At 38.7% G+C, this 27,447-nt stretch overlaps 2 protein-coding genes across 4 annotated transcripts in view; one reads left to right on the top strand and one right to left on the bottom strand.

Moving 5' to 3' along the window:
• COPS2 (COP9 signalosome subunit 2) overlaps positions 1 to 15,409 on the bottom strand; it is a 31,575-nt gene extending 16,166 nt beyond the window's left edge. For both annotated transcript variants that reach the window (XM_070423303.1, XM_070423310.1), the window contains exons 1-3: positions 15,325 to 15,409; positions 2,568 to 2,681; positions 1,834 to 1,911 (exon numbers count right to left, since the gene is read on the bottom strand). In XM_070423303.1, coding sequence (XP_070279404.1) covers positions 1,834 to 1,911; positions 2,568 to 2,681; positions 15,325 to 15,378 — 246 coding nt within the window. In that variant the 5' untranslated portion in view covers positions 15,379 to 15,409. The remainder of the gene's footprint in view (positions 1 to 1,833; positions 1,912 to 2,567; positions 2,682 to 15,324) is intronic.
• A 218-nt stretch (positions 15,410 to 15,627) lies between these two features.
• GALK2 (galactokinase 2) overlaps positions 15,628 to 27,447 on the top strand; it is a 135,807-nt gene continuing 123,987 nt past the window's right edge. The window contains exon 1 of one of the 2 annotated variants that reach the window (XM_070423241.1): positions 15,628 to 15,836. In XM_070423241.1, the coding sequence (XP_070279342.1) occupies positions 15,817 to 15,836 (20 nt within the window). In that variant the 5' untranslated portion in view covers positions 15,628 to 15,816. Of the gene's footprint in view, positions 15,837 to 25,792; positions 25,950 to 27,447 lie in introns of those variants that run through there. The other variant, XM_070423238.1, reaches the window with a different exon arrangement.

Raw genomic sequence — 27,447 nt, 5'->3', positions numbered from 1 at the left:
ATATTTTCACAAACAATAAATGGAAAGAAAACACAGGGGCTTTGTGCAATACAGAGATACTTTGAAAATATCATAGCAGAACTATAAAAGGGCAAATGAAACATATTTTCCCACTATACTTATTTTTAAAAAATATTTTAAAATTGGTTTTTACACAGAGAGAGGGAGAGAAACATTAATCAGCTGCTTACTGCATGCCCCCTACCTACCAGGGATTGAGCCTGCAACTGAGCATGTACTTCGAACCAGCAACCTGTTGGTGCACAGGATGATGCTCAACCAATTGAGCCATACTGGCTAAGGTTCCATAACTATACGTAAATACAACATACAGTATACTTAATAACACTTAGCATATTTTGAACAGTCCTTATATTTTGGGGGAAGAAATTGAGCTAAAATATTTTGTGGATAGTTTTTGTAGATATCATGGAGGTGGGTGATGATGCCGGAGTAAGAGTACACCAAAAAGAGCAGGATGCAAGATTAGTGAAGTTAACTGGATAGGCACTAATCAATTTAGGGAGTTCAATTTCAGAGAGATGGGATAGAGAAGCTAATGTGGAGAGAGGAGGCATACCATAAAGACAGAGACATGGAAAAAAAGAAAGTGGTAACAGGTTATCAGCTGTCCATTTGCTATAGAGGCAAGTGCTTACCTCTGCTTTCTAATCTAAGCTCCATTTTATCTTTTCCTCAAAAGTTCCTCTCCCCTTAGTGATCTTAAGATAAATATCATATCTGTACCTAGTTCTCTCATCTACTAACTGCTTCCTTTCCCCTCCACTTTTACTCTGCATTCTTGAAAGACTAGAGGCATGGATTCATGCATGGGCGGTGGGGTGGGGTGGTGGTGGTTCATCAACCCGGCCTGCGCCCTCTCGCAATCCGGAACCTCTCAGGGGATGTCCAACTGCCGGTTTAGGCCCCATCCCCATTCAGTCAACAAAATATTTGAGCACCTACTGAATGCCAGTCACTATGATAGGTGCTAGGAATATAACAATGAATAAAATGAAGTCCTGTTCTCATGGAACTTTCACCCTATGGATTGGGTGGGGGTCACATAAAAGTAATAAATAAGTAAACAGATCAGTGGCGATGCATGCAAAGAAGAAAAACAGCAGGGTAAGATGAAAATAAATGATGATGGGAAGTATGCTATTTTATAGAGGGTGGCCAGGGGAAGAACATCCTGATATATGATGACATTGAGTGGAGACTTGATCAAATGATGAAAATAGCAATATGGCTGGCTATCTGTGAGGAACATTTGGGGCAGAGAAAAGAGCAAGTCCAGCATTTACACAGGAGTGTGCTTAGAGGACATGAGGAACAGCAAAGAGGCCAAACAACAGGGACAGAACAGAAAACAAGATCTATTTTGAAGAGCTATAAATCCACCAATAACTTAGATTTACCAACAAATTATTTGCAAGCTGAGAGATACAGAGAGAAGTCAAGAATAATGCTAAGGTTCTGGCCCTAATCAGTGGAAGATGAACTCTTTGTAATAAAAAGTAGAATGTTAAAATTCGAAAATAAATGCTAATAGTTTGTGGGGAAATTACTCTTATTAATAATGCAGCCAAATATTGCCCATGTACCTAAAGGATAAGTTTTCTTTAAAAAACAAAAAACTGTGTATGCTATGCAGAACTTTTTAAAAACTTAGTATTATTGTAGTCACAAATGAAAACTTGCCTAAATATGGGAACATATAAACAGTTATTTTAAAGAAGTAGATATAATGGTATTTTGTTGCATGAGGTTTTTACCTACAGAATTTATTTTAAAACTTATTAGTTCAATTCCTCTCAAAACAAATCTTACCAACTTGAAGTTAATCTTAATCATTTGTTTCAGTGCTTTAAAGCCCCATTCTCCCTTTTCACCTTCAAGTTCCAAAACCTAAAAAAAGAAGAAATTCTTAGTCTAACTTAATACTGTTATTTTCTAAAGACATTCAATGTCTAAATTTCAAATTTATTTTACATCATATGCAAGAAAAATATTTCCCCAAGAATTCCATTTTTCAATATAATTTTAAAGGATTAAAAAGAAATAATCTTAAAATGCTTACTTAAGGAGTTTATTTTAAAGTTCCTTCATCAAAAGATTAATAACTACTTCTTGATTATTATACAGTTCCAGAAGAATTATTTTTCCATAGTCTATTATCCGTTGGTATGAATAATCCAAAAGTGTATCATTAGTCAAGAAATCACATTATTTAATAGTGAAACTACACCTATGTAATCTGTACCCAAAAGAACAAGATTGCAGGGATAATATCTACTGATAATCATGTTGGTTCCCTTACCAGAACCATAGTAACTTTTCAGGACAATATCCCTGGCTCTATAGAAGCTAGAATGGAAAAAACAACCACAGAATAGCCCTTTAGAAATATATTCTTGTGCTGCATAATGCAAACATTTTACAGGATTATCACTAAGTATCCAACACACATTTCTGAGGTAAAATCATTTGGAACTTATTTGATCTAAGACATCATTTTAAAAAATAAGCTTTAAGACACAGAATCAACCAGAAAAAATATGAACCTTCTGGAAACTGCTTAATGCTGCTTTTGGGTCATCTTCCTTTAACGCTTTGGAATTATAGTACTGATTTTCCAAATCCACATTTGGCTCGGAGTTACTATCTTCAGAGTATTCCTGTGTATTTGAAAAAGAAACAACAGATGTTAAAATGAAAAAAAAAAAAAAAAAGAAAAAGGAACCCACACAACTACACTAAAAAGTAAAGATAGAAAAATCATACAATTATACACAACATAACAACCTTGGGTATAGAGGTAAAATGCCCTAGGTATTTAACCATTATTTTAAAAACTAGGGGAAAAGCCAAAATCAAGTGGATAGTACAATAAAATCATTTCTTTCACATCAAAAATACAATTTCCATAGAACCAACACAAAAGCAAAGTGCAAAGAAATAATATTGGTTAATGGCCCTCAATTCTGTAAACTGACCTTTTGTTAGCCATGGAACTCGGTAAAAATCTACATAAGTGCTAATTATTCATCTTTAGTTCCATAATCTAAACTTCTCTACTCCCTAAGTCTAAATTTCATCATCCAACCACATCTAACTACCCAGGATAATTTGTGTATGACAGAGTAGTCTATTGGTGAATATGTTAATAAGAATATTTGCCTTACGGGCATTCCAGATTACTAAACAGCTATTCAGTTATATTAATGTATTTTAACTACCTTTATAACAAATCAAAATAAGTACAACAAAATGAATTTGTGTAATTTTATGTGACTTTCATCACATATCTTCAGTTCCTAGTACTTAAAACAATAAAGCCGAAAGGTAAGTTGGAGTAAAACAACTATTTTGGGGAGCAGTATATACAAGTTTACTAGTAAAAACAAAACAAGTCAGAGAAAGACAAGTATCACATGATCTCATTTATATGTGGAATCCAATAAACAAAATAAACTGATGAACAAAAAAGACCCAGACATTGAAACATCCTACAGATTGACGTATTTCAGAGGGAAGGGGGAGAGGGGTGGGGCAGGAAAAGATTAGCCAATGAACTTATATATGCATAGCCCATGGTCAGACAATAGTTCAGGGAAGGCCTAGGGAAGGGATGGGAGCGAAGAGGAGGGGGTCAACTGGGGGAATGACAGGGGGCATCTGTAATACTTTCAATAATAAAGACAAATTCAAACAAAACAAAACCCAGTTCCCAGATACTCAACTTGGACAAGTTCTGGTGAGGATATGGAAAAAAGGGAATCCTAATATACTGCTGGTAGGAATGCAGACTGGTGCAGCCATTATGGAAAACAGTATGGCGTGTCCTCAAAAAATTAAATATGGAACTGCCATTTGACCCAGTGACCCCACTTCTAGGAATATATCCTAAGAAACCCAAAACACCAATCAGAAAGAATGTATGCACCCCTTTGTTCATAGCAGCACAATTTACAATGGCTAAGATCTGGAAACAGCTCAAGTGCCCATCAGTAGATGAGTGGATAAAAAAGCGGTGGTACATCTACACCATGGAATACTATGCAGCAGTAAAAAAGAAGGATCTCTTACCCCTTGAGACAGCATAAAGGGACCTGGAGAGTATTATGCTAAGTGAAATAGGCCAGTCAGAGAAATACAAGTATCACATGATCTCACTCATATGTGGAATCTAACGAACAAAATAGATCCAGAAACATAGAAGCATGGAACAACAGCCTGTCGAATCTCAGAGGGAAGGCAGGGGTGGGGGAGTGGTGGGAAGAAATCAATCAAAGAACTTGTGTACATATATGTATAACCCATGGACACGGAAAATAAATAGGGTGGTGGAGGGTTGGGGTGGGGGTGGTTTATAAGGGGTCAAGGGAGAAAAAAGGGGATGTATGTAATATTTTCAACAATAAAGATTAAAAAAAAAGAAAAAAAAAGAATAGTACCAGAAAGTAAACACAGAATGATAAGAACAGTATTGTAGAGTTATTTCTAAATTCAAATACAGTTAATATTTTTTTTTAGATATTTATAGAAAATTCTATAATTTTTCATAAAGGCACAAGAATGAAAAAAGGTATATTCTGAGTGTAGTGTTAGAAAGCTAAAAAATACATAAACATGATTTTTCTCCTGTGACCAGTAGATAGAGGGGCATGTTTGATGTTAGTATAAAACCAGTTTTATCTGACCACAGTGACTTTGTAATATGCGCCCTCTGGAGGATAATTATTTCTTTGTGTAAGGACATGAAGCACTGGCCCTCAGACTCACAGGTTTAAGAACAGCAACTTAGTTATGTTTAAATTGATATGAAAACCCTTTGGAACACTTAGGGATGAGGTCAAATTTGGGGTAGTGAATAAATTTCATGATCAATCATTCATTTCTTAACCCTATAATCTAGGTTTGACTACAATGAAACTGATCAAACAAAAAAGCAATTAAAAAAGAATGAAAAGCCAACTTGCACATCAAATGATAGCTTCTGAACGAGGTTTTGAAAGATTAATGGGAGTTTGCCTGCTAGACAAAACAGGAGAGGGGGAAAAAGAACAGCAGATACAAAACAGCATATCGGGAGGAAACTAAAGAACTAAAAGCAATCATATTGGTGAAACATAAAAAGCCCTTATTGATTCTACCTTCATCATAATCTATCCACTTCCCCCTTTCCCTTGCCACCCCCCTCACCTACCAAGCCACATTCAACTCTCCACAAACTATAAAAGCCTTTCCACTTTCTTTGCTAACATTTATTTTTTTTATTTTTTAAACATAACAGCTTTATTAAGATACAATTCTTATACCATAAAACTCACTCTTTTTCAAAAAAAATACATTTTTTTTTTTTTATTGATTTCAGAGAGAAATGGCGAGGGAGAGAGAGAAACATCAATGATGAGACAGGCTCATTGATCCGCTGTCTCCTGCCCTCCCCCTACTGGGGAATCAAGCCCGCAGCCCAGGACCCTTCAGCCTGCAGGCCTACGCTCTATCCACTGCACCAAACCGACTAGGGCTCTTTGTTAACCTTTAAATTCCAATCTTGCCATGGTAAACAGCCAGAATAATCTTCATAAAATGTAAATTATCTCATTCCTCTTCTTAAAAATGGCTTTCCATTGCTCTTAAAATCAAGTTCAAAAGTCATCAATATGTGACTCCTGACTATACATCCAACCATATAGCAAACTCTCCCTCACTCATTTTGCTGCAACCACTGTACCCTTACCTCACAAGTGGCCAACTCTTTCTCATCTCTACGTGCCACTACCTTCTCTTTCCACCCCTCTTAATCTAGTTAACTACTGTGTATCATTATAGTGTAAGTATGTATTGCCTCTTTAAGAAAGACTTAGGATAAAGAATCAGATCTATAAAACCTACTCTACACCTTTGGAAATAATTTTTCTTTTTAAAAAAAATAATGTTTTTAGTGATTTCAGAGACAGGAAGGGAGAAATAGAAACATCGATTAGCTGCTTCCTGCACACCTCCTACCGGGGATTGAGCCTGCAGCCTAGGCATGTGCCCTGACCAGGAATCGCATCTGTGACTTCCTGGTAAATGGGATGACGCTCAACCAACTGAGCCACACCAGCCGGGCTGGAAATCATTTATTCTCTAGTTAACTATTCAATAACATACAGCAATAGCTAGCTCAACCAGAAGATGACTTTTTTGAAACCCAAATCTTCAGAATTCACCCTTGAACATGGAAGTAAAATTTTATTTATTTATATCGAATTCAAAGTCTAAGAATCTGGACTCTCACTCAAAGCCCATTTATTTTGGTGTCTTATCCCTAACAGATTAGAAAAAACAACTAGGCCAGGATAGGAGAAAAGAGACACAAGCTGAGAGGTACACATGATGGTAGTAGGATGTGGAGCTGTCAGCAAAGGGGAAATTAAAAATATTTTAGGAACTAAAAAGGTTAACTTCTATTACCTGGTGGTTGGTGAAATGATTATAACGTTGTTGAAGACCAGAACCTTTACATTTGCTACCATGTCTACCAGCGTGCCTTTCTATTAAATCACTGAATGCCTCTTACAGTGCAAGACTAGCTACCTAAACTTCTGGAACCTGACTGGCTTCAGACTAATGATATTTTAAAATTTTAGATGCTTTAACTCCTTGAAATCACATTAACCGAGATACGACTTAATCCAACATTTTGTGAATATATTCTTTTGGTTTTTCATATCGTATAGATTAAGAAATTGAATGTATATTTTTTGCATAATTGCAATTCAACTCTTCAATGTTATTGCTTCAATGTATAAATACGCAAGAATTGGCACAACTGATGTAACTGATTGGCTTCTCATAATTGGGGAGTCTCCTGTTTTGATCTGCAACATCATGTTCATATGGTTTGAACCAGCCTCCATGACACCATTAATCTGTCATTTGTGGCTCAGTGAATCACACCATCAATGTAAGATGTGTATTACAGCAAACTACTTTTCAGTTATTACACTATCATGATTTTTAAACTGATGACATTTTGAAAAGTCTTCATTCTGTTTAGATTTCTATTATTTATACTCAATGATACTGATCTTTAGTATATACCCACAATGAGGTACAAGTTGCTCAGACAAATGCAAATTAAGTCTTCCTCCTCTCAAACTACTCTGAGACCAATATGCAAAAATCCAGCAATATAACACAATAAAAGCAGTAACAAAGACACATACTAGGTACAGTGGCAGCTCAAAAAAGGAGTAATCAACTAATCTTGAGTGAGCTAGAGAAAGGAAAAGTTACCTGAACCAGCTCTAAAAGTATGAATAAGAGTTGCCAGGGATGAATGAGGAAGGGCATCTGAAACACAGCGATTAAGGTATGCAAAGGCACGGAAGCTTGAAATGGCACTGCATATTTGGAAGAACCATGGATAGTCTGGGCTGAAGAACAGGCTCTGTATAATGAGTTGATGAGGGATAAACTGGTGTATAGAACAGAGAAACAGGGCTATAGAAGTCTAGCAAGGAGTTTAAATCAAATGCAGAGCTATTAAAAGATTTTACAGGTAAATAATCAGATTTGTGTTTTAGGAAGAGAACTTATGTAGCAATGAAGTAGTCCACTGGATACTCCTACAGCAGTCTGGCCAAGAGATGATGGAGGTCTGCTTCCCAATAGTAAATGGGGGGGGGGGGGGGGGGGGGAAAGGAAGGGAATAGAATTAATATAGAAGATGTTGAGAATGTAAACTAAAAAGGACCCAGCACATGGACACAAGATAAAGGAAAGTTATCTTTAATAACTACAGTGTCATTAGTTAGAATAGGAAATATAGGAAAAGCATTAAGGAAATGTGGCCAAACAGAATTCCCTTATATCAGAATAGGAAATAACCATAATTTGTAAAAGTTAAATAAAATGTTTTTAAAAAAAGAAACTGAAATTTTATTCAATATATTAAGAATGCTTTAAAAAACAAAAAAGAATTTAAGCAATATTTGAAAGAGAAACAAGCACTTGAACATTGTTAAAGATATTAAAAAACAACACACTTAATAGTTCCAACCTACTTATATAATAACTCATGTCCTGACAGCTCCCTCAAAGCAATCTGTGATCCATCCACACCACCCAAATCTATTCTTCCTTTCTCAAATATGCCACAGAATTTAAAATCTGTGCTTTGGCATCAAATGTTCTCTCTCCTAGGAATTCTAAACCACCTCCCCTCCAAACAAACTTCCCACTTTTCTCCTATGATACTACTCTGCTCTAACACTCCTAGAAAACATATTAATCAGGGTTTACTTTGTGATTCTTTCTTCAACTCTTCTTAGCAAACTAAATCTTCTTAGTCAAGCTTCTACATGACACTCATCTCTCCAACTTGATGCCTTGTGTGTATGTTGTTCCCACCCCTCACCTGAACTGCCATGAACTTCTCAAAAGCAGAAACTTTTTCTTCCTCATCTTGGTATCCCGAGCCTGATATACTACAAAATGCCCAATGAAGCGTTTGCATAATTGAAATGAAAAGTGGCTGAATGTTCCAAAATAACACAACACACAATAGCCAGCAGATGTCGGAATGTAGCCACTGCTGAACAGGGTCAGCTCCAAGTTCACCTACTTATTCCTGTGTCTGTTGCCAACAGATTTCTTAAGAATGTGCTCTAGGAAAACAAGAGTCACCATTGACTACAGCTAGATAAGCTGTACTAGATGCTGGGCACACAGGTGAAGGGTAATGTCCCATCCTATCCTCCTATATAATAAAAGGCTAACATGCAAATCAACCAAACAGCAGAACGATCGGTTGCTATGACGCTCACTGACCACCAAGGGGCATATGCTCAATGCAGGAGCTGCCCTCTGGTGGTCTGTGCACTCTCCCTCAGCCAGAAGCCCAGCTCACAGCTGGTGAGCGCAGCGGCGGTGATGGGAACCTCTCCCACCTCTGCGGCAGTGCTAAGGATGTCCAACTGGCGGCTTAGGTCCACTCCCTGTGGGACATCCCCAGTGGGCTCCTGGACTGCGAGAGGATGCAGGCTGGGCTGAGGGACCCCCAAGTGCACAAATTTCATGCACTGGGCCTCTAGTTATCCATAAGGACTAGGCCAGTGATGGCGAACCTATGACACGCATGTCAAAGGTGACACGCAAACTCATTTTTTTGGTTGATTTTTCTTTGTTAAATGGCATTTAAATATGTAAAATAAATATCAAAAATATAAGTCTTTGTTTTACTATGGTTGCAAATATCAAAAAATTTCTATGTAACATGGCACCAGAGTTAAGTCAGGGGTTTTCAAAATGCTGACACGCCGAGCTCAAAAGGTTCGCCATCACTGTGCTAGGCAGTCATTTATGATTTAGCCATTCATAAAGTTATCCAAACTTTAAAAAAATTTCACTCAAGTTAATGTGTCTTAATTCGTTATCAATGGTGTTAATTAGAATATTCTTTTAGAATATTTGTCCTAAACTTTCAGTCTTCAAATTAAATTTCCCCCAAAGACATCATAAAAGTCATTAGACCTGGACTATACTCTAGTATGTGTGTGTGTATATATAAATTGATTTCAGAGAGGAAGGGTGAGGTAGAGAAAGATAGAAACATCAATGATGTGAATCACTGATCGGCTTGCCCCCCCACTGGGAATTGAACCCCAAACCAGCGCATGTGCCCTGACCAGGAATTGAACCATGACCTTCTAATTCATAGGTTGACACTCAACCACTGAGCCACTCTGGCAAGGCTACACTCTAGTTCTGACTCTCCCACTAATTTGTTGTATAAATTTAAGTAAGTCACTAACACTCCAAATGTGGGGGTGGAACGCTACAGGAAGTTTCTAATTCCCTCTGAGGTCTATATTTTCATTTTGAGATACAGTATATGATTGTAAATTCACTCTGTTTAGTATTCAGAGTTTACATATTTAAGTTAGGAGTGAATGAAAAGATTTAAGTTTATCTTATTCTTAGCATGTAAGAACTATCTCCCATTCCTATGTTTTTAGTTATCCTTGTTTGAATCTCTCTAATTTCATTATACAGGGTATACTTATGAAGTAATGTAATAGGCCTTTTTAAAAATGCACCAAAACTTCTATTTAAAGAGGTAGTAAAATTATTTACTGACATGGATAATAAATACTTCTGAAATTCTCAAGAAAACTCACTTCATTAATTAGATGTTTCTACCTAAAACAGAATCATTCAGTTTGATGGCCCAACTTATCAGAAGTGACTCTGAATATAATTTTCAACACTTACAAAAATAGGACAAGACCTGGCTACAGCTGAAGTTAAAGGCGGCGGAGGGGGGGGGGGGGGGGGGCTGCACATTGTTTATAACAGCAAAAGAAAACAGGCCAATTCTTTTAAAATAGTAGTATACATCTCACTAGTTTTTATTTATTTATTTAATATATATTTTATTGATTTTTTACAGCGAGGAAGGGAGAGGGATAGAGAGTTAGATACATCGATGAGAGACAAGCATCAACCAGCTGCCTCCTGCACACCTCCTACTGGGGATGTGCTTGCAACCAAGATACATGCCCTTGACCGGAATTGAACCTGGGACCCTTCAGTCCCCAGGCCGACGCTCTATCCAGTGAGCCAAACTGGCTAGGGCGGCCAAATTTTTATTAAAAGGGAACTAATGGTTAAAGTATGCGATATCCATACAAGTAATGCAGCTGTAAAAAGAAAAAAGTAAGCTTTTTGGATACTTACATGGAACAATTTCTAAGACAAATTAAAAAATTTTTGAGCAATGACAAAAATCACTGTGTGGTCTCCCAAGATCAAAGTAAAATTTGTGTTTATCATTTGTACTCTGCAACCTGTCCCCTCTCCTCCCAGCAATAAAAGTAATATAGGTTCACTGTGAAATGTTTTTAAGAAATGGACAAATTTTAATTTTCTGACACTTTTCAGATATTTTTCCATATTTTCCCCCACTCAACAAAATGAATTTTATTCCCTCCCAATAACACTGTAATACAAATTATATATTTATGATGGAGATATATTCACTATGTGCACAGCATTAACTAACCTTTCCCCTACCAGGTAAAGATTTTAAATGACAGCACTCCTCCTACAGAGGAGACAGAGCAACCCATCTCCCTCTCTACAGTGAGGCAGTGTTCACAGAAGGCCATAGAGACCTTCCTGGGATTTCCCCATTAGAGCTAGAATAGAACATCCTCTTATCTTTGGGGTTATACCAGGAAAATGCCACATTACATCTTATATACTGTGAAGGCAATTAGCCAACATAGTGAAGAAAGCAGCCCAAGAAGAAAGATGGACACAGTAAAAGATGTAGCACCATCACCTGAGCCTGTGAATCCAACCATACCTTTATTTTCTGGTGATTTGAGCCTATATATGCTCTTTCTCATTTAAACTAGTTTGACATGTATTTGTGTCCCTTATCCAAGAGCCCTGACCAATAGAAGTTACCAAGAGTTGTTCATATCACTTAATATTCTTTAGAAGCATGGTTTGAAATGCTGACATAGCATTCCATCACATGAATATACAATAATATATGTCATTATCTTATTATATTAATAGTATTAGTGCCCCCCTACTATTGATAATTTGGGGCTCTTTCCAATTATTTATAATTAAACACATCATGTTTCTTTTAGAAGCCTCAACTGTACAATCAAATTTCATTTTCATGAAAACCATATTCAGCATAGAAAACAATGCCCCAGACTTATAAGAGGTATAGTGTTTAAAAATCTATTATTTAAAGATCCTCAACATTTTCTTTGCCAAGCAATAAGTTATTGGGACAACGGTCTCAGAGAAAAATAACCTCCCAGCTCCTTATATGCACAATGAATGACAAAGTGAGAACCTTTATACTAAACTCACAAATCCCTAAAGCTACTCTTTTGTCCTGGTCTTATATCGATCTATCAGTTCTTTTTCAAACTAGATTATATACTCTGTTTATATCAATTCAAAGTATTTTTAAAAAACAGAAGTTAGTGCCCAGACAGTGTGGCTCAGTGGCTGAGTACTGACCTATGAACCAGGAGGTCACAGTTTGATTCCCAATTAGGGCACATGCCTAGGTTGCAGGCTCAGTACCCAAAAGGGGGTGTGCAGAAGGCAGCTGATCAATGATTCTCTCTCATCACTGATGTTTCTATTTCTCTCTCCCTCTCTGAAATCAGTAAAAATATATTAAAACACACAAAAGTGTTATTTTTTAATTTGCTAAATCATGTTCCAAGATCTTTATAACATGAGAAACTAATGTTCAAGCCATTATTTTCTGCTGACCTTCATAAAATGGTGACAAATAAGAGATTCTGTAAGATATCCTATAGCTAAGACTCTCACTTCCCAAAGAAGTAGACAAAAAGAAGTAAATTTTTAGGGCATTTAGTAAAACAAGAAAGACAATACTAGTAAACATTCCTTCACTAATCACAACTATAAGCTTGACTAAGACAATATAATGAGGCTCAAAGCTTGGAAATACATTTAACCAAGTGGAATTATTCTACCTTTTTTGACAATCTCTCCCCTTTGTAATACATTTAAATGCAAATGTACAATGCCCTACCTATCATAGGATCTACTAAAAAATAACTTTTGGTATGAAGTCAATCTGTTTTAAACCCTTTCTAAAAAGATCATTAGAAATAATAAGCAATTTCATGCTAGAATGACTGGACTATAGAATCATAGTACAATAAACTCATCAATGGCCTTATCAACTTAATGAATGGCACTATAGTTTTTAGTATTATTACACTAGCAATCTATAAATCTGTAAAGGTAGCATTAGATTAAAAGACATTTACCATCTCCTACTTCTTCATTCCCTGCCACATAAATTCCTATGCTTAGAAAGTGCCTGCTTCCGCCTATAATAAAAATAAAAAAGATCTTAGAAGTCAAGAATATTGAATTTCTTTTATGTTTTTTCTTCTTCTTTTTTAACCAAGTTTATTCTCCTTTCTTTTAGATCTTAGGCACAAATCATTATTTACTTTCTTGGACTAATGTTCTATAGTTTTAGAAACAGACTTTTACTTTTTCCAATGGTAGCATAACTACCTATTTCCAATACACTGGGCAAGAACAAAAAGTACCTTAGGCATTAAAATTTATCAAGCGACAACCTATAAAAGATATGCTGAATATATCTGTGGTTGGAAAGCTTCATGACTTTAGTTAACATTTTGACTAAAATGAGGTGATGGCAAAATTTCCAAGAAACAATACGTTTTTTAGATAAAAAAGAAGCTTCTACAGGAAGTCAATTCTGTAGACTCTTTAAATCCTAAGAAACAAACAAACAAAAAAGACCCAGGGGAATAAGTATTAAAACAAAACACCGAACTTCCCTTTTAGCAACATGTAAGTATGAAATGCCAACCAACCCTTTAATCTTTTTAAAAAATGCATAATGGTTTAAGGATAATAACTAAAGCCGTAAAAAATAAATTACTAAATAAAATTTATGCCACCAAAAGAGTTTAAACTAGTAGTAAACAGAGCATAAACGCTTTCACTACGTGACATCTGAGTGGGAATCCAGAATGGTATCTATGCAAGTGAGATACGGGGAGAGGAGCAACTATTCAACAGAACGCTGGGGGAAATTTTTTCATTTAAGTAACATCTTACTTTTATGGTTAAGAAATTTTCAAAAAAGACAAAACAACTGTATATTCAACTTTATGCTGTACATGTGGTACAGGCCCTAAAAGGCTTCAGAAACATAGTCAAGTTAAACAACGTATGTTTAATTAAAATTCTTACAAAAATGGAGTACTTCACGGGACAATAGGATTCTCACCGCCTTCCCTCCATTATATGCTTAATGTAGATGACTTTCAAGTTAATCACAGTGCTAATAAGTCATTTATGTATTGAAAACTATTGATAAGACATAAGCAGAAACATTTAAAAACACAAACTAAAAATACAAACACATTTAAAAGAAAAGAAACGCGTCCATACTTACAAATATGGTAATATAAACATGTCATAAAAAATGCCTAGGATATCACAAGTAAGATGTTCTTAATAAACTCAAGGCATTGCCTACAACTGGTTTGGTTTGTACAAACTAAAAATGTAAGGCAGAGATAATAGCCATTAGCAAAACTTCACATGTAACTTCAACAATGACCAAGACCTCTACTATGACTTTCAGGTAATAATAGTAAGCACCCCCCTCCCCTTCTGCAAATGTGCGCCTTCTTTTAAAATGGAAAGAGTAATCGGAAATGACTTTACATAGAAGTTTTACACTAATTCAAAAAACGACTATTTATAGCTTGAGACTCTCTGGCACTTAAAATATGAGGAGCAGACCTCCCTCAACTTTACCATAATGCAGCATCACTACAATATACAGGAACCGTGCATCAAGACGCCCCCCAAAACAAACAAACAAACAAACAAAAAAGCAAACTGACGTGGATTCTTGGGCCACTTTATCTTATGTTGAGTAGCAAGCAGAAATGTTAGTGAATTTTAAAAAAAGTGTAAATAAATTAAACACTGAATACTTAAAAGTCACCATTCAGTTGCATACATTTATGTCTTCACTGCTGGTATTTTTAACTTTGAATCCTGGGAAATTTCTGTCAATCCCCTTGTTACCCCCCCCACCCCCCCCCATCAAAACAAACAAAAAGCAGAACCTCCTCCCCAGCTTTTCTCTTTAAACACAACTAGTTCAACTACTTTTTTCCAGCTATTTTTGCTCTAAATTCTCTACGGCACTTTTACCCTTAAACCAAAACGAATCCTGGACAGGACTAATCAAGCTGTTTCCAGGAGACGTATAAACGCCGTTTCACGGTCGGGCCCGGGAGTAGCAAGGCCCCCCCGTTTTCAGACCCTTCCCCCGACATGTGCACCCGCTCAGTTCAAGGGGGAAACAGGGGGCCCGCGATGCTGGGCCCGACAGGGCAGAGCCGGGGCCTAGACCACTTCACGGTCCCCGCGGCGGCTCGCGCGGCGGGAGGGGGTAGCGGCCCCGAGAACCGGGCGCCGGAGGCCTGAGGCGTCCGAGTGAACGAGGGAGGCGAGCGGACTAGGAGCGCAATGCTCCAGACCCCCTACGATGCCTCCCTGACCCTCCCCTCCCCCATGCAGGAGCAGCAGGGCTCCGGCCAGTGCGGGAAAGGGGAGGAGGTAAACCCGTCCTGTCACTGCACCTGGAGAAGTTGGAAGGAGCACATGTTTTACGGGGAGAGGCCGCGGCCGCCCCGGCCCTGGCCCCTAAAGACAGAAACCCCCTCCAGCCCCAGAGGTCCGTCCCCTGCGCCTCACCAGGTCGTAGTCCTCCTCATCATCGCACATGAAATCATCTTCCATGTCAGACATCTTGGCCGGGAAAAGGGGGAGGGGGAGGAGAAATTGGAGACAACCTCCTCCCACAATCCTCCGCGGTTCAGAGGCGTCACTCCCCGCTTCTCCTCGCCTTCCCGTCGCTCTTAGAGGAGTTGAATGTTGCCTTCCGGAACTAACGCGCTCGGCGTTGAGAGGTTTCGCTACGACCCCAAAAGGGAGCGCACCGCTCTCTCTTCCTGCGAAACGGTTGGTGCCTTAGCAACCAAACCTAGCAACTGGGCAGAGTCTAGTGCTGCGGAGCTCAGCTGAAGAAGGGTCTTGGAAACCTTGCACTCGCACACATCGCGCAGTTTCCAGCCTCCTAGGCTAGGGAACGGTCCCCTCCCTTGTCTGGGGCTCTGGAACCATCTCATTTTGCTGAAAATAAGGGGCAGCCTAGGACCAGAAGCCTTTCGCGGAGAAAAGGGTGACATGCCCATCCTGTATGACAGGTAGTAGTATTTCTGCCATCATTATTTACATGCATTTAGCCCGCACATTGTGGTGGGTGCTCCTGTGAATTTTGGAAACTTATTTAGCAGTATAGTTTACACGAAATGTTTGTTATATTTGTAGTCGGCAAAACGATTCTGTGGATATCCCAAATTAGTTAAGCATCGATCAACTGAGGCGCCCCAGGTCTTATTCAGCTGTTCAACGAGTTATAAACTGACCTTTACTGCCCTTAGGACCAAATTAAGGTAGCAGTTAATGACTGTTTTTTTTAAATTGCACAAAGTCATTAGCATGATTCGAAATAAGAAAATGAAATAAAGGGAAAAAACTGCTTCTAAAACAGCACATTCCATACAAACGTCCAGTTCTGCCCACTTAAGTCCACAAATTTTATATAGTTATAGGACAGATATAATTTCGGGTTCTTTTTGTTACATACCTAGTTATGTAATAGCGTAAAACATGTGTACAATATATTATTGAGAATGATCATTTTAATGGTTGTTTAATAATCTCTCTGTTGAATGAACCAATGCAACTTAATTTACTTAAGCTGACATTTTGATACATTTAGAATTTTGCAAACATAACACTATTTTAAACAGTCTTGCAGTGAATAAATTTGTCATTTTATTTTGTCTTAGAAAAAAGTCAAAGGAGGATAGAGGCTGGATTTTTTTAGTAATCACTTGAATCGACATTTTTGGTCATGGTTCTTAAAAGTCCTATAACAATAACACTGTCTAACATAACAAAATTTTCCTAATAGTCCTTTCCTCCCAATGTCTTATTATAAGACATTTCAAACATACAGTAAAATTGAAAGAATAGTCCAGTTAACATTTGTATTCCCACTATCAGCCTTATTTGTGTGCGTATGTATTTCCTGAATCAATTAAAAATAAGATGCAGATATCATGACATATCACTCTTAAATGTGTGTTTCCTAAAAATAAGGACATTTGCTTATGTAATCACAACATCATTATTACATTAAGAAAATTAATCATTCCTTGATATTATCTAGTAGCCAGTGCATGTTTTAAAATTTCCTTATTAAATATATAATTTTAGAATTGGAAGAGCCTTTAATGATATAACTTTAAAGTTCAAGGCTTCCCAAGCATAACAGTTCATTAAATTATAGCTTCCCAAACTCCATACCAGAGATTCTGATTCAGTAGATCTGCGGTAGAGCTCAGCAATCTGTTAACCTGTAACCTTAAAACAAAACATCTCCCTATAACTGGGGTGACTACTCATCCCAGTTTGCCTGGGGTAACAACCCTAGTTTAGTACTGTTTTCCCACAAAAATAATTATTAACATTTATCACTTCAGAAGTTTAGACAATAAATCAAATGGTTACTCTACCTGAAATTAATAATTCTTCCTCAAAAGAGAAAATAGAATTCAAAGGTGGTCAAGAGTTTTATTTGCTCAGAGTAATCAGAGCTATATAGTTTTGCTTTTTAGTCATTAATAATTTTGAAGTTATCAACCCTGTACATAATGATTACATAATGTAAATGTATAAAAATTCATTTAGATTGAATTTATATAATTTGCTGCTTTTTAATATAATTACTTACTTCCACAATAGAGAGAAAGAATTGTTCAAGTAAATCATACTATCCTTGGCCATCTCCAAATTTAGTAAACCAATCTGGAAATTTGCTTAGAGCGGTTAAATAGGTCTTCACAGTACTTAAAGGCACACTCCTTGTGTACAAATAAACATGTTAATTAAGTAATCTTTCTTTGCCGGGAATGCCTTTTGTCCTTAAAAGTTCATTTAAATGTCACCTCATTTACACAGCTTATTCTGAATACTTTGTGCAGTTATGACATTCTTTTTCTTGATATCAATTTTACTCAATGGTAACTAATACATTTTTTTTTAAAATATATTTTATTGACTTTTCACAGAAAGGAAGGGAGAGAGATAGAGAGCCAGAAACATCGATGAGAGAGAAACACCGACCAGCTGCCTCCTGCACATCTCCCACTGGGGATGTGCCCGCAACCCAGGCACACGCCCCCGACCGGAATCGAACCCGGGACCCTTCAGTCCGCAGGCCGACGCTCCATCCACTGAGCCAAACCGGCTCCGGCACATTTTTATTTTGATGGCGCATTGATGTGGATCTTGTGTTTTTTTAAAGACATATTTAAAAGATTTGTTGAGCCCAAACCGGTTTGGCTCAGTGGATAGAGCGTCAGCCTGTGGACTGAAGGGTCCCGGGTTCGATTCCGGTCAAGGGCATGTACCTTGGTTGCAGGCACATTAGTAGGGGGTTTGCAGGAGGCAGCTGATTGATGTTTCTCTCTCATCGATGTTTCTGACTCCCTATTCCTCTCCCTTCTCTGTAAAAAATCAATAAAATATATTAAAATCACCTTAAAAAATTTAAAAAAAGATTTGTTGAGGTATAATTTAGCAGCTTTATTGAGGTACATTGAACTGCACATACTTAAAGTGTACAATTTGATGAATTTTGACATATGTGTACACCTGTGAAACCATCACCACAACCAAGATAATAAACATATTTATCACTGCAGAGTTTCCTCATTGCCCCTTGGTAATCCATCTTCTCCCTTCAGTTTTCCCAGGAAAACACTGACCTATTTTTTTCACTATAGATAAGTTTACATTGTCTGGAATTTGATATAAATAAAGCATACAGTATGTATTCTTTTTTGCCTGGCTTCTTTCAATCAGTAAAATTATTTTGAGATTCATCCATGTTGTTGCATGTATCAATTGGTGTTTCTTTTTATTGCTGAGTGTCCCATTGTATGGATATTCCACAGTTTATTCATTTACCTGTTGATTGGTATTTGATGTTTTGTTTTGTTTTTAGTTTTTGGCTAATACAAATAAGCTGCTAAGAACATTTGTGTACAGGTTTTTGTACGGACAAGTTTCATTTATCTCGTGTAATGTGGTGGATAGAGTTTAAGGTGGTTTCCTCATTACTTATGCTTTGGATAATCCTTTCCCTCTTCAGGGTTGGTGAGATCTGTGACTGCTGCTTCTTCTTCTTTTTTTTCCAGCTTTATTGAGGTACTAGAGGCCCGATGCATGAAATTTGTAGCCCCCGCTTCGTCTGGAAGGACATCTGGTCTAATTAGCATATTATGCTTTCATTATTATAGATAATAGATAAGTAAATGTGATTTGCTTTTAACCAAAAGATACAGCAAAGGTTATGTACATAATTACATTATACAAGATTGTAAACCCATCTTGCTAGGGGAGACTCTATTTCCTTTGCCGGCTTTTAAAGAGCAAGTGGCCATGTGTGAAGGATCATGTGGCAAGAGATGAGGGTGGCATGTGGCCAACAGCTAGCAAGAAACTAGCCTTTATACTGACAGCTTAATAGGAATTGAATTCTGCTTACAGCCATGGGATCTTGGAAGTGAATCCTTCCCCAGTTGAGCCTCAGATAATACTTTGTAAGATCCTAGAGCAGAGGAGCCAGCGAAGCTGTGCCCTGACTCTGAATCACAGAAACTGAGATAATCAATGTGCAATGTTTTATACTAAATTTGTGGTGCTATCCTATATAATAAAAGCCTAATATGCAAATTGTCCCCTCAACTGGGAGTTTGACCACTTGCTATGACATGCACTGACCACCAGGGGGTGGCGTGGAACATGGTGGGTGTTGGCGACAGGCTGCCTGGGGGCAGGGGTGTCGGGGGCAGGGGTAATGGGGATGGAGGTGCAGTGAGAATGCAGGGTGTTCGCTGAGCCTGCTCTCACTCCCTCTGCTACCCTTCCCTGGGACGCCAGGGCTCAAGCACCAGGGAAGTCCCCCGCCCCCCCACCCTCCACGTGCTCAGGTGCTGGGTGCCCGTGAGGAGCCCACCCCACAGAGGAGCCTGCCCCGCACCCACACGGTGTCTTCCGGGTGAGCCAGGCCACAGCCACTGGGACCACAGGGGCCAGTCAGGCTCCCCGTGGGTTGGCGCAGGACCTGGTCTGCGAGGCTGGCTGGGAGAGAGCGTGCTGCCCTCCCGGCTTCTATGCATTGCCACTGGGCGGCCCAGAGGCCCACACTGCACCCCGGCCCACAGCGTCTGGCTGCGGTCACCGCATCTTCGTGTGGGGGACTCGGGCGCCGTGACGCAGGTGGAGGGGGATGCACGGGGCCCCGAGGGCCCAGGTGCTGCCCATGGCTCAGAGGTCAGCTGGGACCTCCCCTTCTATGCCAGACACTCATGCTTCAATGGCAGGCCAAGCCTAGGGATCACACCTGTGCACAAATTTCGTGCAGCACACCTCTAGTTGTAATACAGCAGTAGATATGGACATGGGAAAATACCTAGTAGTAGAATGGTTGGATCATATAGTAGGTGTATGTTTAACTTTTTAAGAAACTGCCACATCGTTTTCCTAACTGGTTTTGCAATTTTGTATATCCATCAAGAGTGTTTAAGAGTTCCAGTTGCACCACATCCTTGCCAACAGGTAGTGTAGTCAGTTTTAAGGTTGGTCCTCTAGTAGGAGTGTAGTGGTATATCATTGTGGGTTTAATTTTCATTTTCTTAATGACTAATGTTGAACATCTTTTCATGTGCCTATTTATCACCCATGCATCTTCTTTGGTAAAGTGTCTCTTCAGTTCTTTCGCCCATTTGTTGTTGTTGTTGTTGTTGTTAATCCTCACCTGAGGATATTTTTCCCACTGATTTTTTTAGAGAGAATGGAGGGAGGGAGGAGGAGAGAGTGAAAAACATTGATGTGAGAGAGACACATCAATCAGTTGCCTCTTTGATTGTGCCCCAACCTGGGCCAGGGTTCAACCTGTGTCCTTGACTGCCCGGAAATAGAACTGGTGCAGGGGCCTACACTCTAACCACTGAGAAACAGTGCCTCTTTTGCCCATTTTAAAATTGGGTTATTTGTCTTATTACTATTTTTTTTTTAATATATTTTATTGATTTTTTACAGAGAGGAAGGGAGAGAGATAGAGAGTCAGAAACATCGATGAGAGAGAAACATCGATCAGCTGCCTCCTGCACATCTCCTACTGGGGATGTGCCCGCAACCCAGGTACATGCCCCCGACCGGAATCGAACCCGGGACCCCTCAGTCCGCAGGCCGACGCTCCATCCACTGAGCCAAACCGGTTTCGGCAATGTCTTATTACTATTGAGTTGTAAGAATTCTTTATGCTTTTTGTGTTGTTTTTAAGGAATATTTGCCCCACCAATAAATTCAATCATAAGAAAGAATTAATAAAAGAATATCATAAAGCATAAAAAACCCCAGAGTCTGTAAAAACAGTTTTTGCCTTCAGGGAGCTTATAGTCTAAATATATAGAGTCTAATACAGTAGTTACATCTTTCAAATGGAATTGAGATATAAGTGTAAAATATATACTGGACTTTGGAGAGTTCCTATGAAAAAGTAAAATACCTGAACAATTTTTATATTGATTATATTTTGAAATAATATTTTGGACATATTGGGTAAAACATATTATTAAAGTTAATTTCATGTATTTCTTTCTACTCATTTGAAAGTGACTTAAAGAAAATTCAGATTTGACTTGGGGTGGTGAACACAAAATACAATATACGGATGACATATTATAGAATTGTACACCTGAAACCTACATATTTTTATTAGCCAATGTTACCTCACTGAATTCAATAAAAAAGATTTTAAAAAGAAAATTTTAAATATTTGGCTTGTATTGTAGAATATGATTCAGTGGGTTTGGGCCCAAGATTGTCCATTTCTAATAAGTTCCCAGGTGATGCTGGTGCTGGTCTGACTACACTTTGAGTAGCAAGACTCTAGAGATAAGAAAACACACAAGTAATAACATACTGGTGTGATCATTTCTATGGCTGGGCAAGAAGAGGGTGTTTAGAAGCGTAGTTACTGTTTTTCACTCTACAAAACAACCTATATTTGTTAAAGCATTTTTGCACAGACAATTCTGTTCCCTTCATATTGATTTATAAATGATTAGCATGCTATATTTAACTACATAAATATATATTTATCTGAATCATGAGCTTATCTTTTGCCTTTATTTAAATGATTATATACTAGCAGGATGTATCTACTATTACTAGTATTCTAAGCTTTATTTTTTTGTAATGTATTTTTATTGATTTCAGAAAAGAAGGGAGAGGGAGAGAGAGATAGAAACATCAATGATGAGAAGGAATCATTGATTGACTACTTCCTGAACGTCCCCAAAGGGGATCAAGCCCTCAACCCAGGCATGTGCCCTTGGCTGGAGTCCAATCCGGGACCCTTCAGTCTGCAGGCCGACGCTCTATCCACTGAGCCAAACCGTCTAGGGCTCTATTCTACATAGAGATGAGTAAGAATCATTATAAAGAAGACATTAAAGAAGTATAATATTTTATCATAATGGAAAAATACACAAAATAGTTTGCTGAACTGGATTCTCCCAATTGTGAGCAATACTTTTTTTTAAAAAAAAAATTATGTCAAGACAGAAAATATTTTCTAGAAGTTGCACAGAGTAACTACAGAAATAACATTATTTCAGATAAATGACCTATGGCAGCGATTTTCAACCTTTTTCATCTCATGGCACACAAACTAATTACTAGAATTCTACTGAACACCCAAAAAAATTTTTATGCCGATCTGACCAAAAATAGGTATAATTTTGATTTATTCACACGAGATGGCTATTGTATTGGCTGTTGTAATTTTTTAATTTGATAGTCTAACCCAGTGGTCAGCAAACTCATTAGTCAACAGAGCCAAATATCAACAGTACAACGATTGAAATTTCTTTTGAGAGCCAAATTTTTTAAACTTAAACTATATAGGTAGGTACATTGGTATTAACTTAATTAGGGTACTCCTAAGGCTTAGGAATAGCCACACTCAAGGGGCCAAAGAGCTGCATGTGGCTCTTGAGCCGCAGTTTACCGACCACAGGAAGGGAAAGAGGTCAGTGTGCTCCTGACTAAATAGTCAGGTATTGCATGTTTTAAAATTTTTTCCAGCACACCAATGTGCCTCTTGTGGTACACCAGTTGAAAATTGCTGCCGAAACTGGTTTGGCTCAGTGGATAGAGCGTCGGCCTGCGGACCGAAAGGTCCCAGGTTCGATTCCGGTCAAGGCCAGGAACCTGGGTTGCCCACACATCCCCACTAGGAGATGTGTGGGAGGTGGCTGATCGATGTTTCTAACTCTCTATCTCTTCCCTTCCTCTCTGTGAAAAATCAATAAAATATGTTTAAAAAAAAAAAAAGAAAATTGCTAATCTATGGTCTTAGAGATGTAGTTTTGAAGGTAGAGGTGGGGACAGGAAACAGGGAAAATTTCTTGGAGGAAGTGATTCAAAATTAAAAAATAAATCCTCATCCAAGGATATTTTTTCCATTGACTTTTTTTTTTAGTGAGGGCAGAGAGGGGGGAGAGGGGAGGGGAGAGAGAGAAACATCAATGTGAGAGAAACACATCTATTAGTTGCCTTTCTCTGCGGATGCTTCTGCCACTGAACCAGCCAAGGCTGGAGGAAGTGATTTTTTTAAGCCGAGACCTAACATATGTAGGAGTTGGCCCAAACACTCATGATTTTACTTTGAATTTGGATCAAGTTTTTGTTTTGTTAGATTTTGGTGTTTATTTTGTTTGTTACAATACTTTAATATCTAAACAGAAACAAATAACCTTTGAGGAGAAACAATGTCAAGTTTACTAATTAGATTTATGTTTAAGAATCTATCATGAAATACTGTTAGCTTATAATTAAGACTCTAAACCAGCGGTTCTCAACCTGTGGGTCGAGACCCCTTTGGGGGTCGAATGACCCTTTCACAGGGGTCGCCTAAGACCACTGGAAAACACATATATAATTACATATTGTTTTTGTGATTAATCACTATGCTTTAATTATGTTCAATTTGTTTTTTTAAAAATATATTTTATTGATTTTTTACAGAGAGGAAGAGAGAGAGATAGAGAGTTAGAAACATCAATGAGAGAGAAACATCGATCAGCTGCCTCCTGCACGTCTCCCACTGGGGATGTGCCTGCAACCCAGGTACATGCCCTCGACCGGAACCAAACCTGGGACTCTTCAGTCTGCAGGCCGATGCTCTATTCACTGAGCCAAACCGGTTTTGGCAATTACATGAAAATACATCCTGCATATCAGATATTTACATTACAATTCATAACAGTAGCAAAATTACAGTTATGAAGTAGCAACAAAAATAATTTTATGGTTGGGGTCACCACAACATGAGGAACTGTATTTAAGGGTCACGGCATTAAGAAGGTTGAGAACCACTGCTCTATAGGGTGCTTTCGAGGGTGTATCAGTTTTACTGAGAATGCACTAGAAGTGTATGCAAGATCCAAACTAATACTTGGCCATCAGGTTTCATTTAACAAATTTAATATTTGGTTATCAAATACACATTCAGTAGAAAATATTCTTTTATGAAACAGAGTTTCTATAGTCATTGCATTCATTTAAAAATATTATATGAGATGAGTTTGTTGGGACTAATAAAACACAATGTTTGCAAAGTTTAAAAAATGATCTTTCCTTTTCCATATTTATTGATGTTCCTAAAAGTTTTACTTTTTTTTTTTCAACTTAGATTCTCTCCTTCTTCAAACCTATTTACAGAAGTGACGATAATGCCTCCCCTTACTCAAGAGTAAACCAGAATAAACACCATACTAGGATTTATTGGGGTTCAAAAAGATATAATCTCTTTATTTGCTAGTGACAAGGAGGGACTGAAATAATAGAAAGTAGTCTTGAGATCAGAGTAGCTTTGTTTCCATGATGTTCCACTTACAGTAACAATGCAAGCAGGTGCCAAAGGGCTGCAACCCTTTACTCCACTTTGATATCATCAATTTGCACTTTAGCCTTCATCTCCAATTTTCCCTTCCCCACTGTAGACATGTAGAAATTCTGGAGTGACAACTTATTGAATCTCTCTGGGTTATGCTACTACCCTACTGTTTGTGTCATGTTTGCCCAAACTTCCTCAGCTAGGGGACCTTGGGATAGGTGTATTACTAACTGCCCTTGCTTGTGTTTAATCTCAGCATTCTGGGGTAAAAAGTGCCCTAGAGAGTTAACAGACCTGAAGTTTAATTCAAGTTTTGCTACCAATTAGCAAGTCACTTCACCTTCCAGTCATTCATTCAGTGCATCTTACCTATTGATTAAAAATCTAATTTGGGTGCTGGGTTTACACAGTTCCTACCCTCAAGTTGCTTACCTTGTAATGGTAGTGATGATGGAGGTGGTGACAGACAAAAAAAATACCTGAGAAATTATGCAGAACTTGTGAGGACTATGAAGGAGAGAAAACAGTAATGTGGTAGAGTGATGGGGTGGGGATGGTATGTTTTTCGATACAGGGCATCTAAGATTTCTCTAGGTAACTGAAAAATGAAGGGGTTGAACTGGATGCTCAGGGCTCTTGCGGATTTAGACATGTTTTTCTTCTTTTTGCTATGTGTTCTAGGAAGGCCTACCAATGCATCTAGTCTGGAATAAATGCAAATGCGTTTAAATCAAGTGTTGCATCGATTTTATATTGCCTGATTTGGACATAACCCACACAAGAGGCAATAACTAAACGTTTTGGAGTAGTTGCTGATCATTAAAGAACAAAAGCCCTAACTTAAAAAAAAGGCGCGGTGTGTGTGTGTGTGTGTGTGTGTGTGTGTGTGTGTGTGTTGGGGCGGGGGTGGTGGCAGAGAGCGCAACCTGAGTCGCCAGCTTATAACTCTGTCCTCAGACGTAAGCCTAGGACGCGGAAAGAAAATTTACTAGGTGCCCGGGGGCTGAACCTGACCGCTGCTGGGAGGGCGTGGAGCCCCACGGCCCAGGGAGGAGGAGCCAGAGGAGGGCGGACTGAAACAGCCACCTCAGCGAATCTGCAGGATTTCCGCAGGGTGGTGGGGCCTGTGTCGCCCGGAAGAGAGGGCTCCGGCCGCAGATGTCTTGTGATTACCTGGGGAGCCTTTTTTCGCCAGTTGAAGCTGCCGAAGGAAGAAGGGTCTAGATATGGCCACGGAGGGCCCTGTCACGTGTCGAGTCCAGGTGGCAGAACATCCCAGGTGGGGGAGAGGAGGCGCCGCTGTCAGGGGGTTGGGATCGCCTGGGTTGGCTAGGTGCAGATGGTGTCCGTGGCTTTGACTTCACAGGGGCACCGCGCTTTCCCCTGGGAGGGAACAGAAGCCTTGAGATTTTTATGAGGCTGCGCCGCTGGGCTTGCAAGGAAGACCACGCGGCACTTTCCACCTTGACTCCTGCCAGGGATGTGTGTTTCTCTTCATCCATGCAAATTCTTCTTTTCCCTTTCTTCCTCAAGGTGGTATACTCTTATGCAGGGCTTTAGTAGAAATACCCAAATTAACTCTAAACCCCTTCTCTCTTTGTCTTGCCTGCCGGCTGATAGTGCTTTTTAAGGTCTCCTTTCTAAAATATTCACTGAAAACACACACACACACACACACACACACACACCTCCTCACTCCAAACCTGCCCCCAACAAACAAACAAACAAACCCCTTGGTGTGTGCATTCTTTTACACAAATCATGGAATCTATGAATTGCCACTTAGGGAGTTAATATGCTGCCAGTATTTAGCTATGCAAAACTAATAGCTTAGTGATACCTAGTGGACAATCTTTTCATTTGAGGGCATATTGCAGATACTTTGTAGAAATAAGTCATTCTGACTCAGATTTTCTAAGATTGCTTTGCCTCCCTCTTTGCTGTTTCTAATTTTTACGCTCCCCCCCCCCCCCCCCACTTAACTTTTTTTCTTTAATATTAAGTTTTCAAGCTCTCCCTACTTCCTGGTATATGATCATCATGTGACAGTTGATAAAATAACTTACTAAAACTTGCAAGTGCTTTTTCACCCTTAAGCCAGCAAACAGTGGGCCTTTAGTTACCAGAAAGAAACACAATTTTTGATTATGGAGACTAGCACTGCTTTAGACTACTTGTGAATGTCTTTGTTTGTTTGTTTTTTGCTAATCCTCACCCATGGATATTTTTTCCATTGATTTTTTGAGAGAGTGGAAGGGAGGGGGAGAGACAGAGAGAGAAATATTGATGTGAGAGAGAGACATTGATTGGTTGCCTCCTGCACACTTGACTGGAATCGGTCCCAGGACCCTTCAGTCTGTGGGCCAATGCCCTAACCACTGAGCAAACCGGCTAGGGCTTGTGAATATCTTTGGATGTCAGTATATTCTCTTGAGGCCCTTGCACAGTACTGTTGCCCTTACACATTTGAATGAATTAGGACACTTTGTTAAACATATGCTTCCAATAAAATTCATGAAGAATTTGTTACATGAAAATAATCTGGCACCTTGTACATAAAACATATCTATGTGTAAATTTCTGTCTTTTGATTTATATGATTTTAATCATAATGGTCAGTATTTCTATAGTGACCCTGTGGGGGAGGGGAAATGGTAGTAACAAGTACTAAAAGTGAAGAATTGTTTATAAGAGTTTCTTAGAGATCTTTACCTATTTGACTTTGTGTTCATTCATGCAACAAATGACTGTTCTGTGGTAGCCACAGATGAGATCAT

This window comes from Myotis yumanensis, unplaced genomic scaffold (genome assembly GCF_028538775.1).
Source record: "Myotis yumanensis isolate MYYU_CA2020_CCGP unplaced genomic scaffold, mMyoYum1.0.hap1 SCAF_1, whole genome shotgun sequence".
Lineage (NCBI taxonomy): Eukaryota > Metazoa > Chordata > Mammalia > Chiroptera > Vespertilionidae > Myotis > Myotis yumanensis.
The sequence above is the reverse complement of the archived record's forward strand: the minus strand, read 5'-3'. Positions and strand labels throughout refer to the sequence as shown.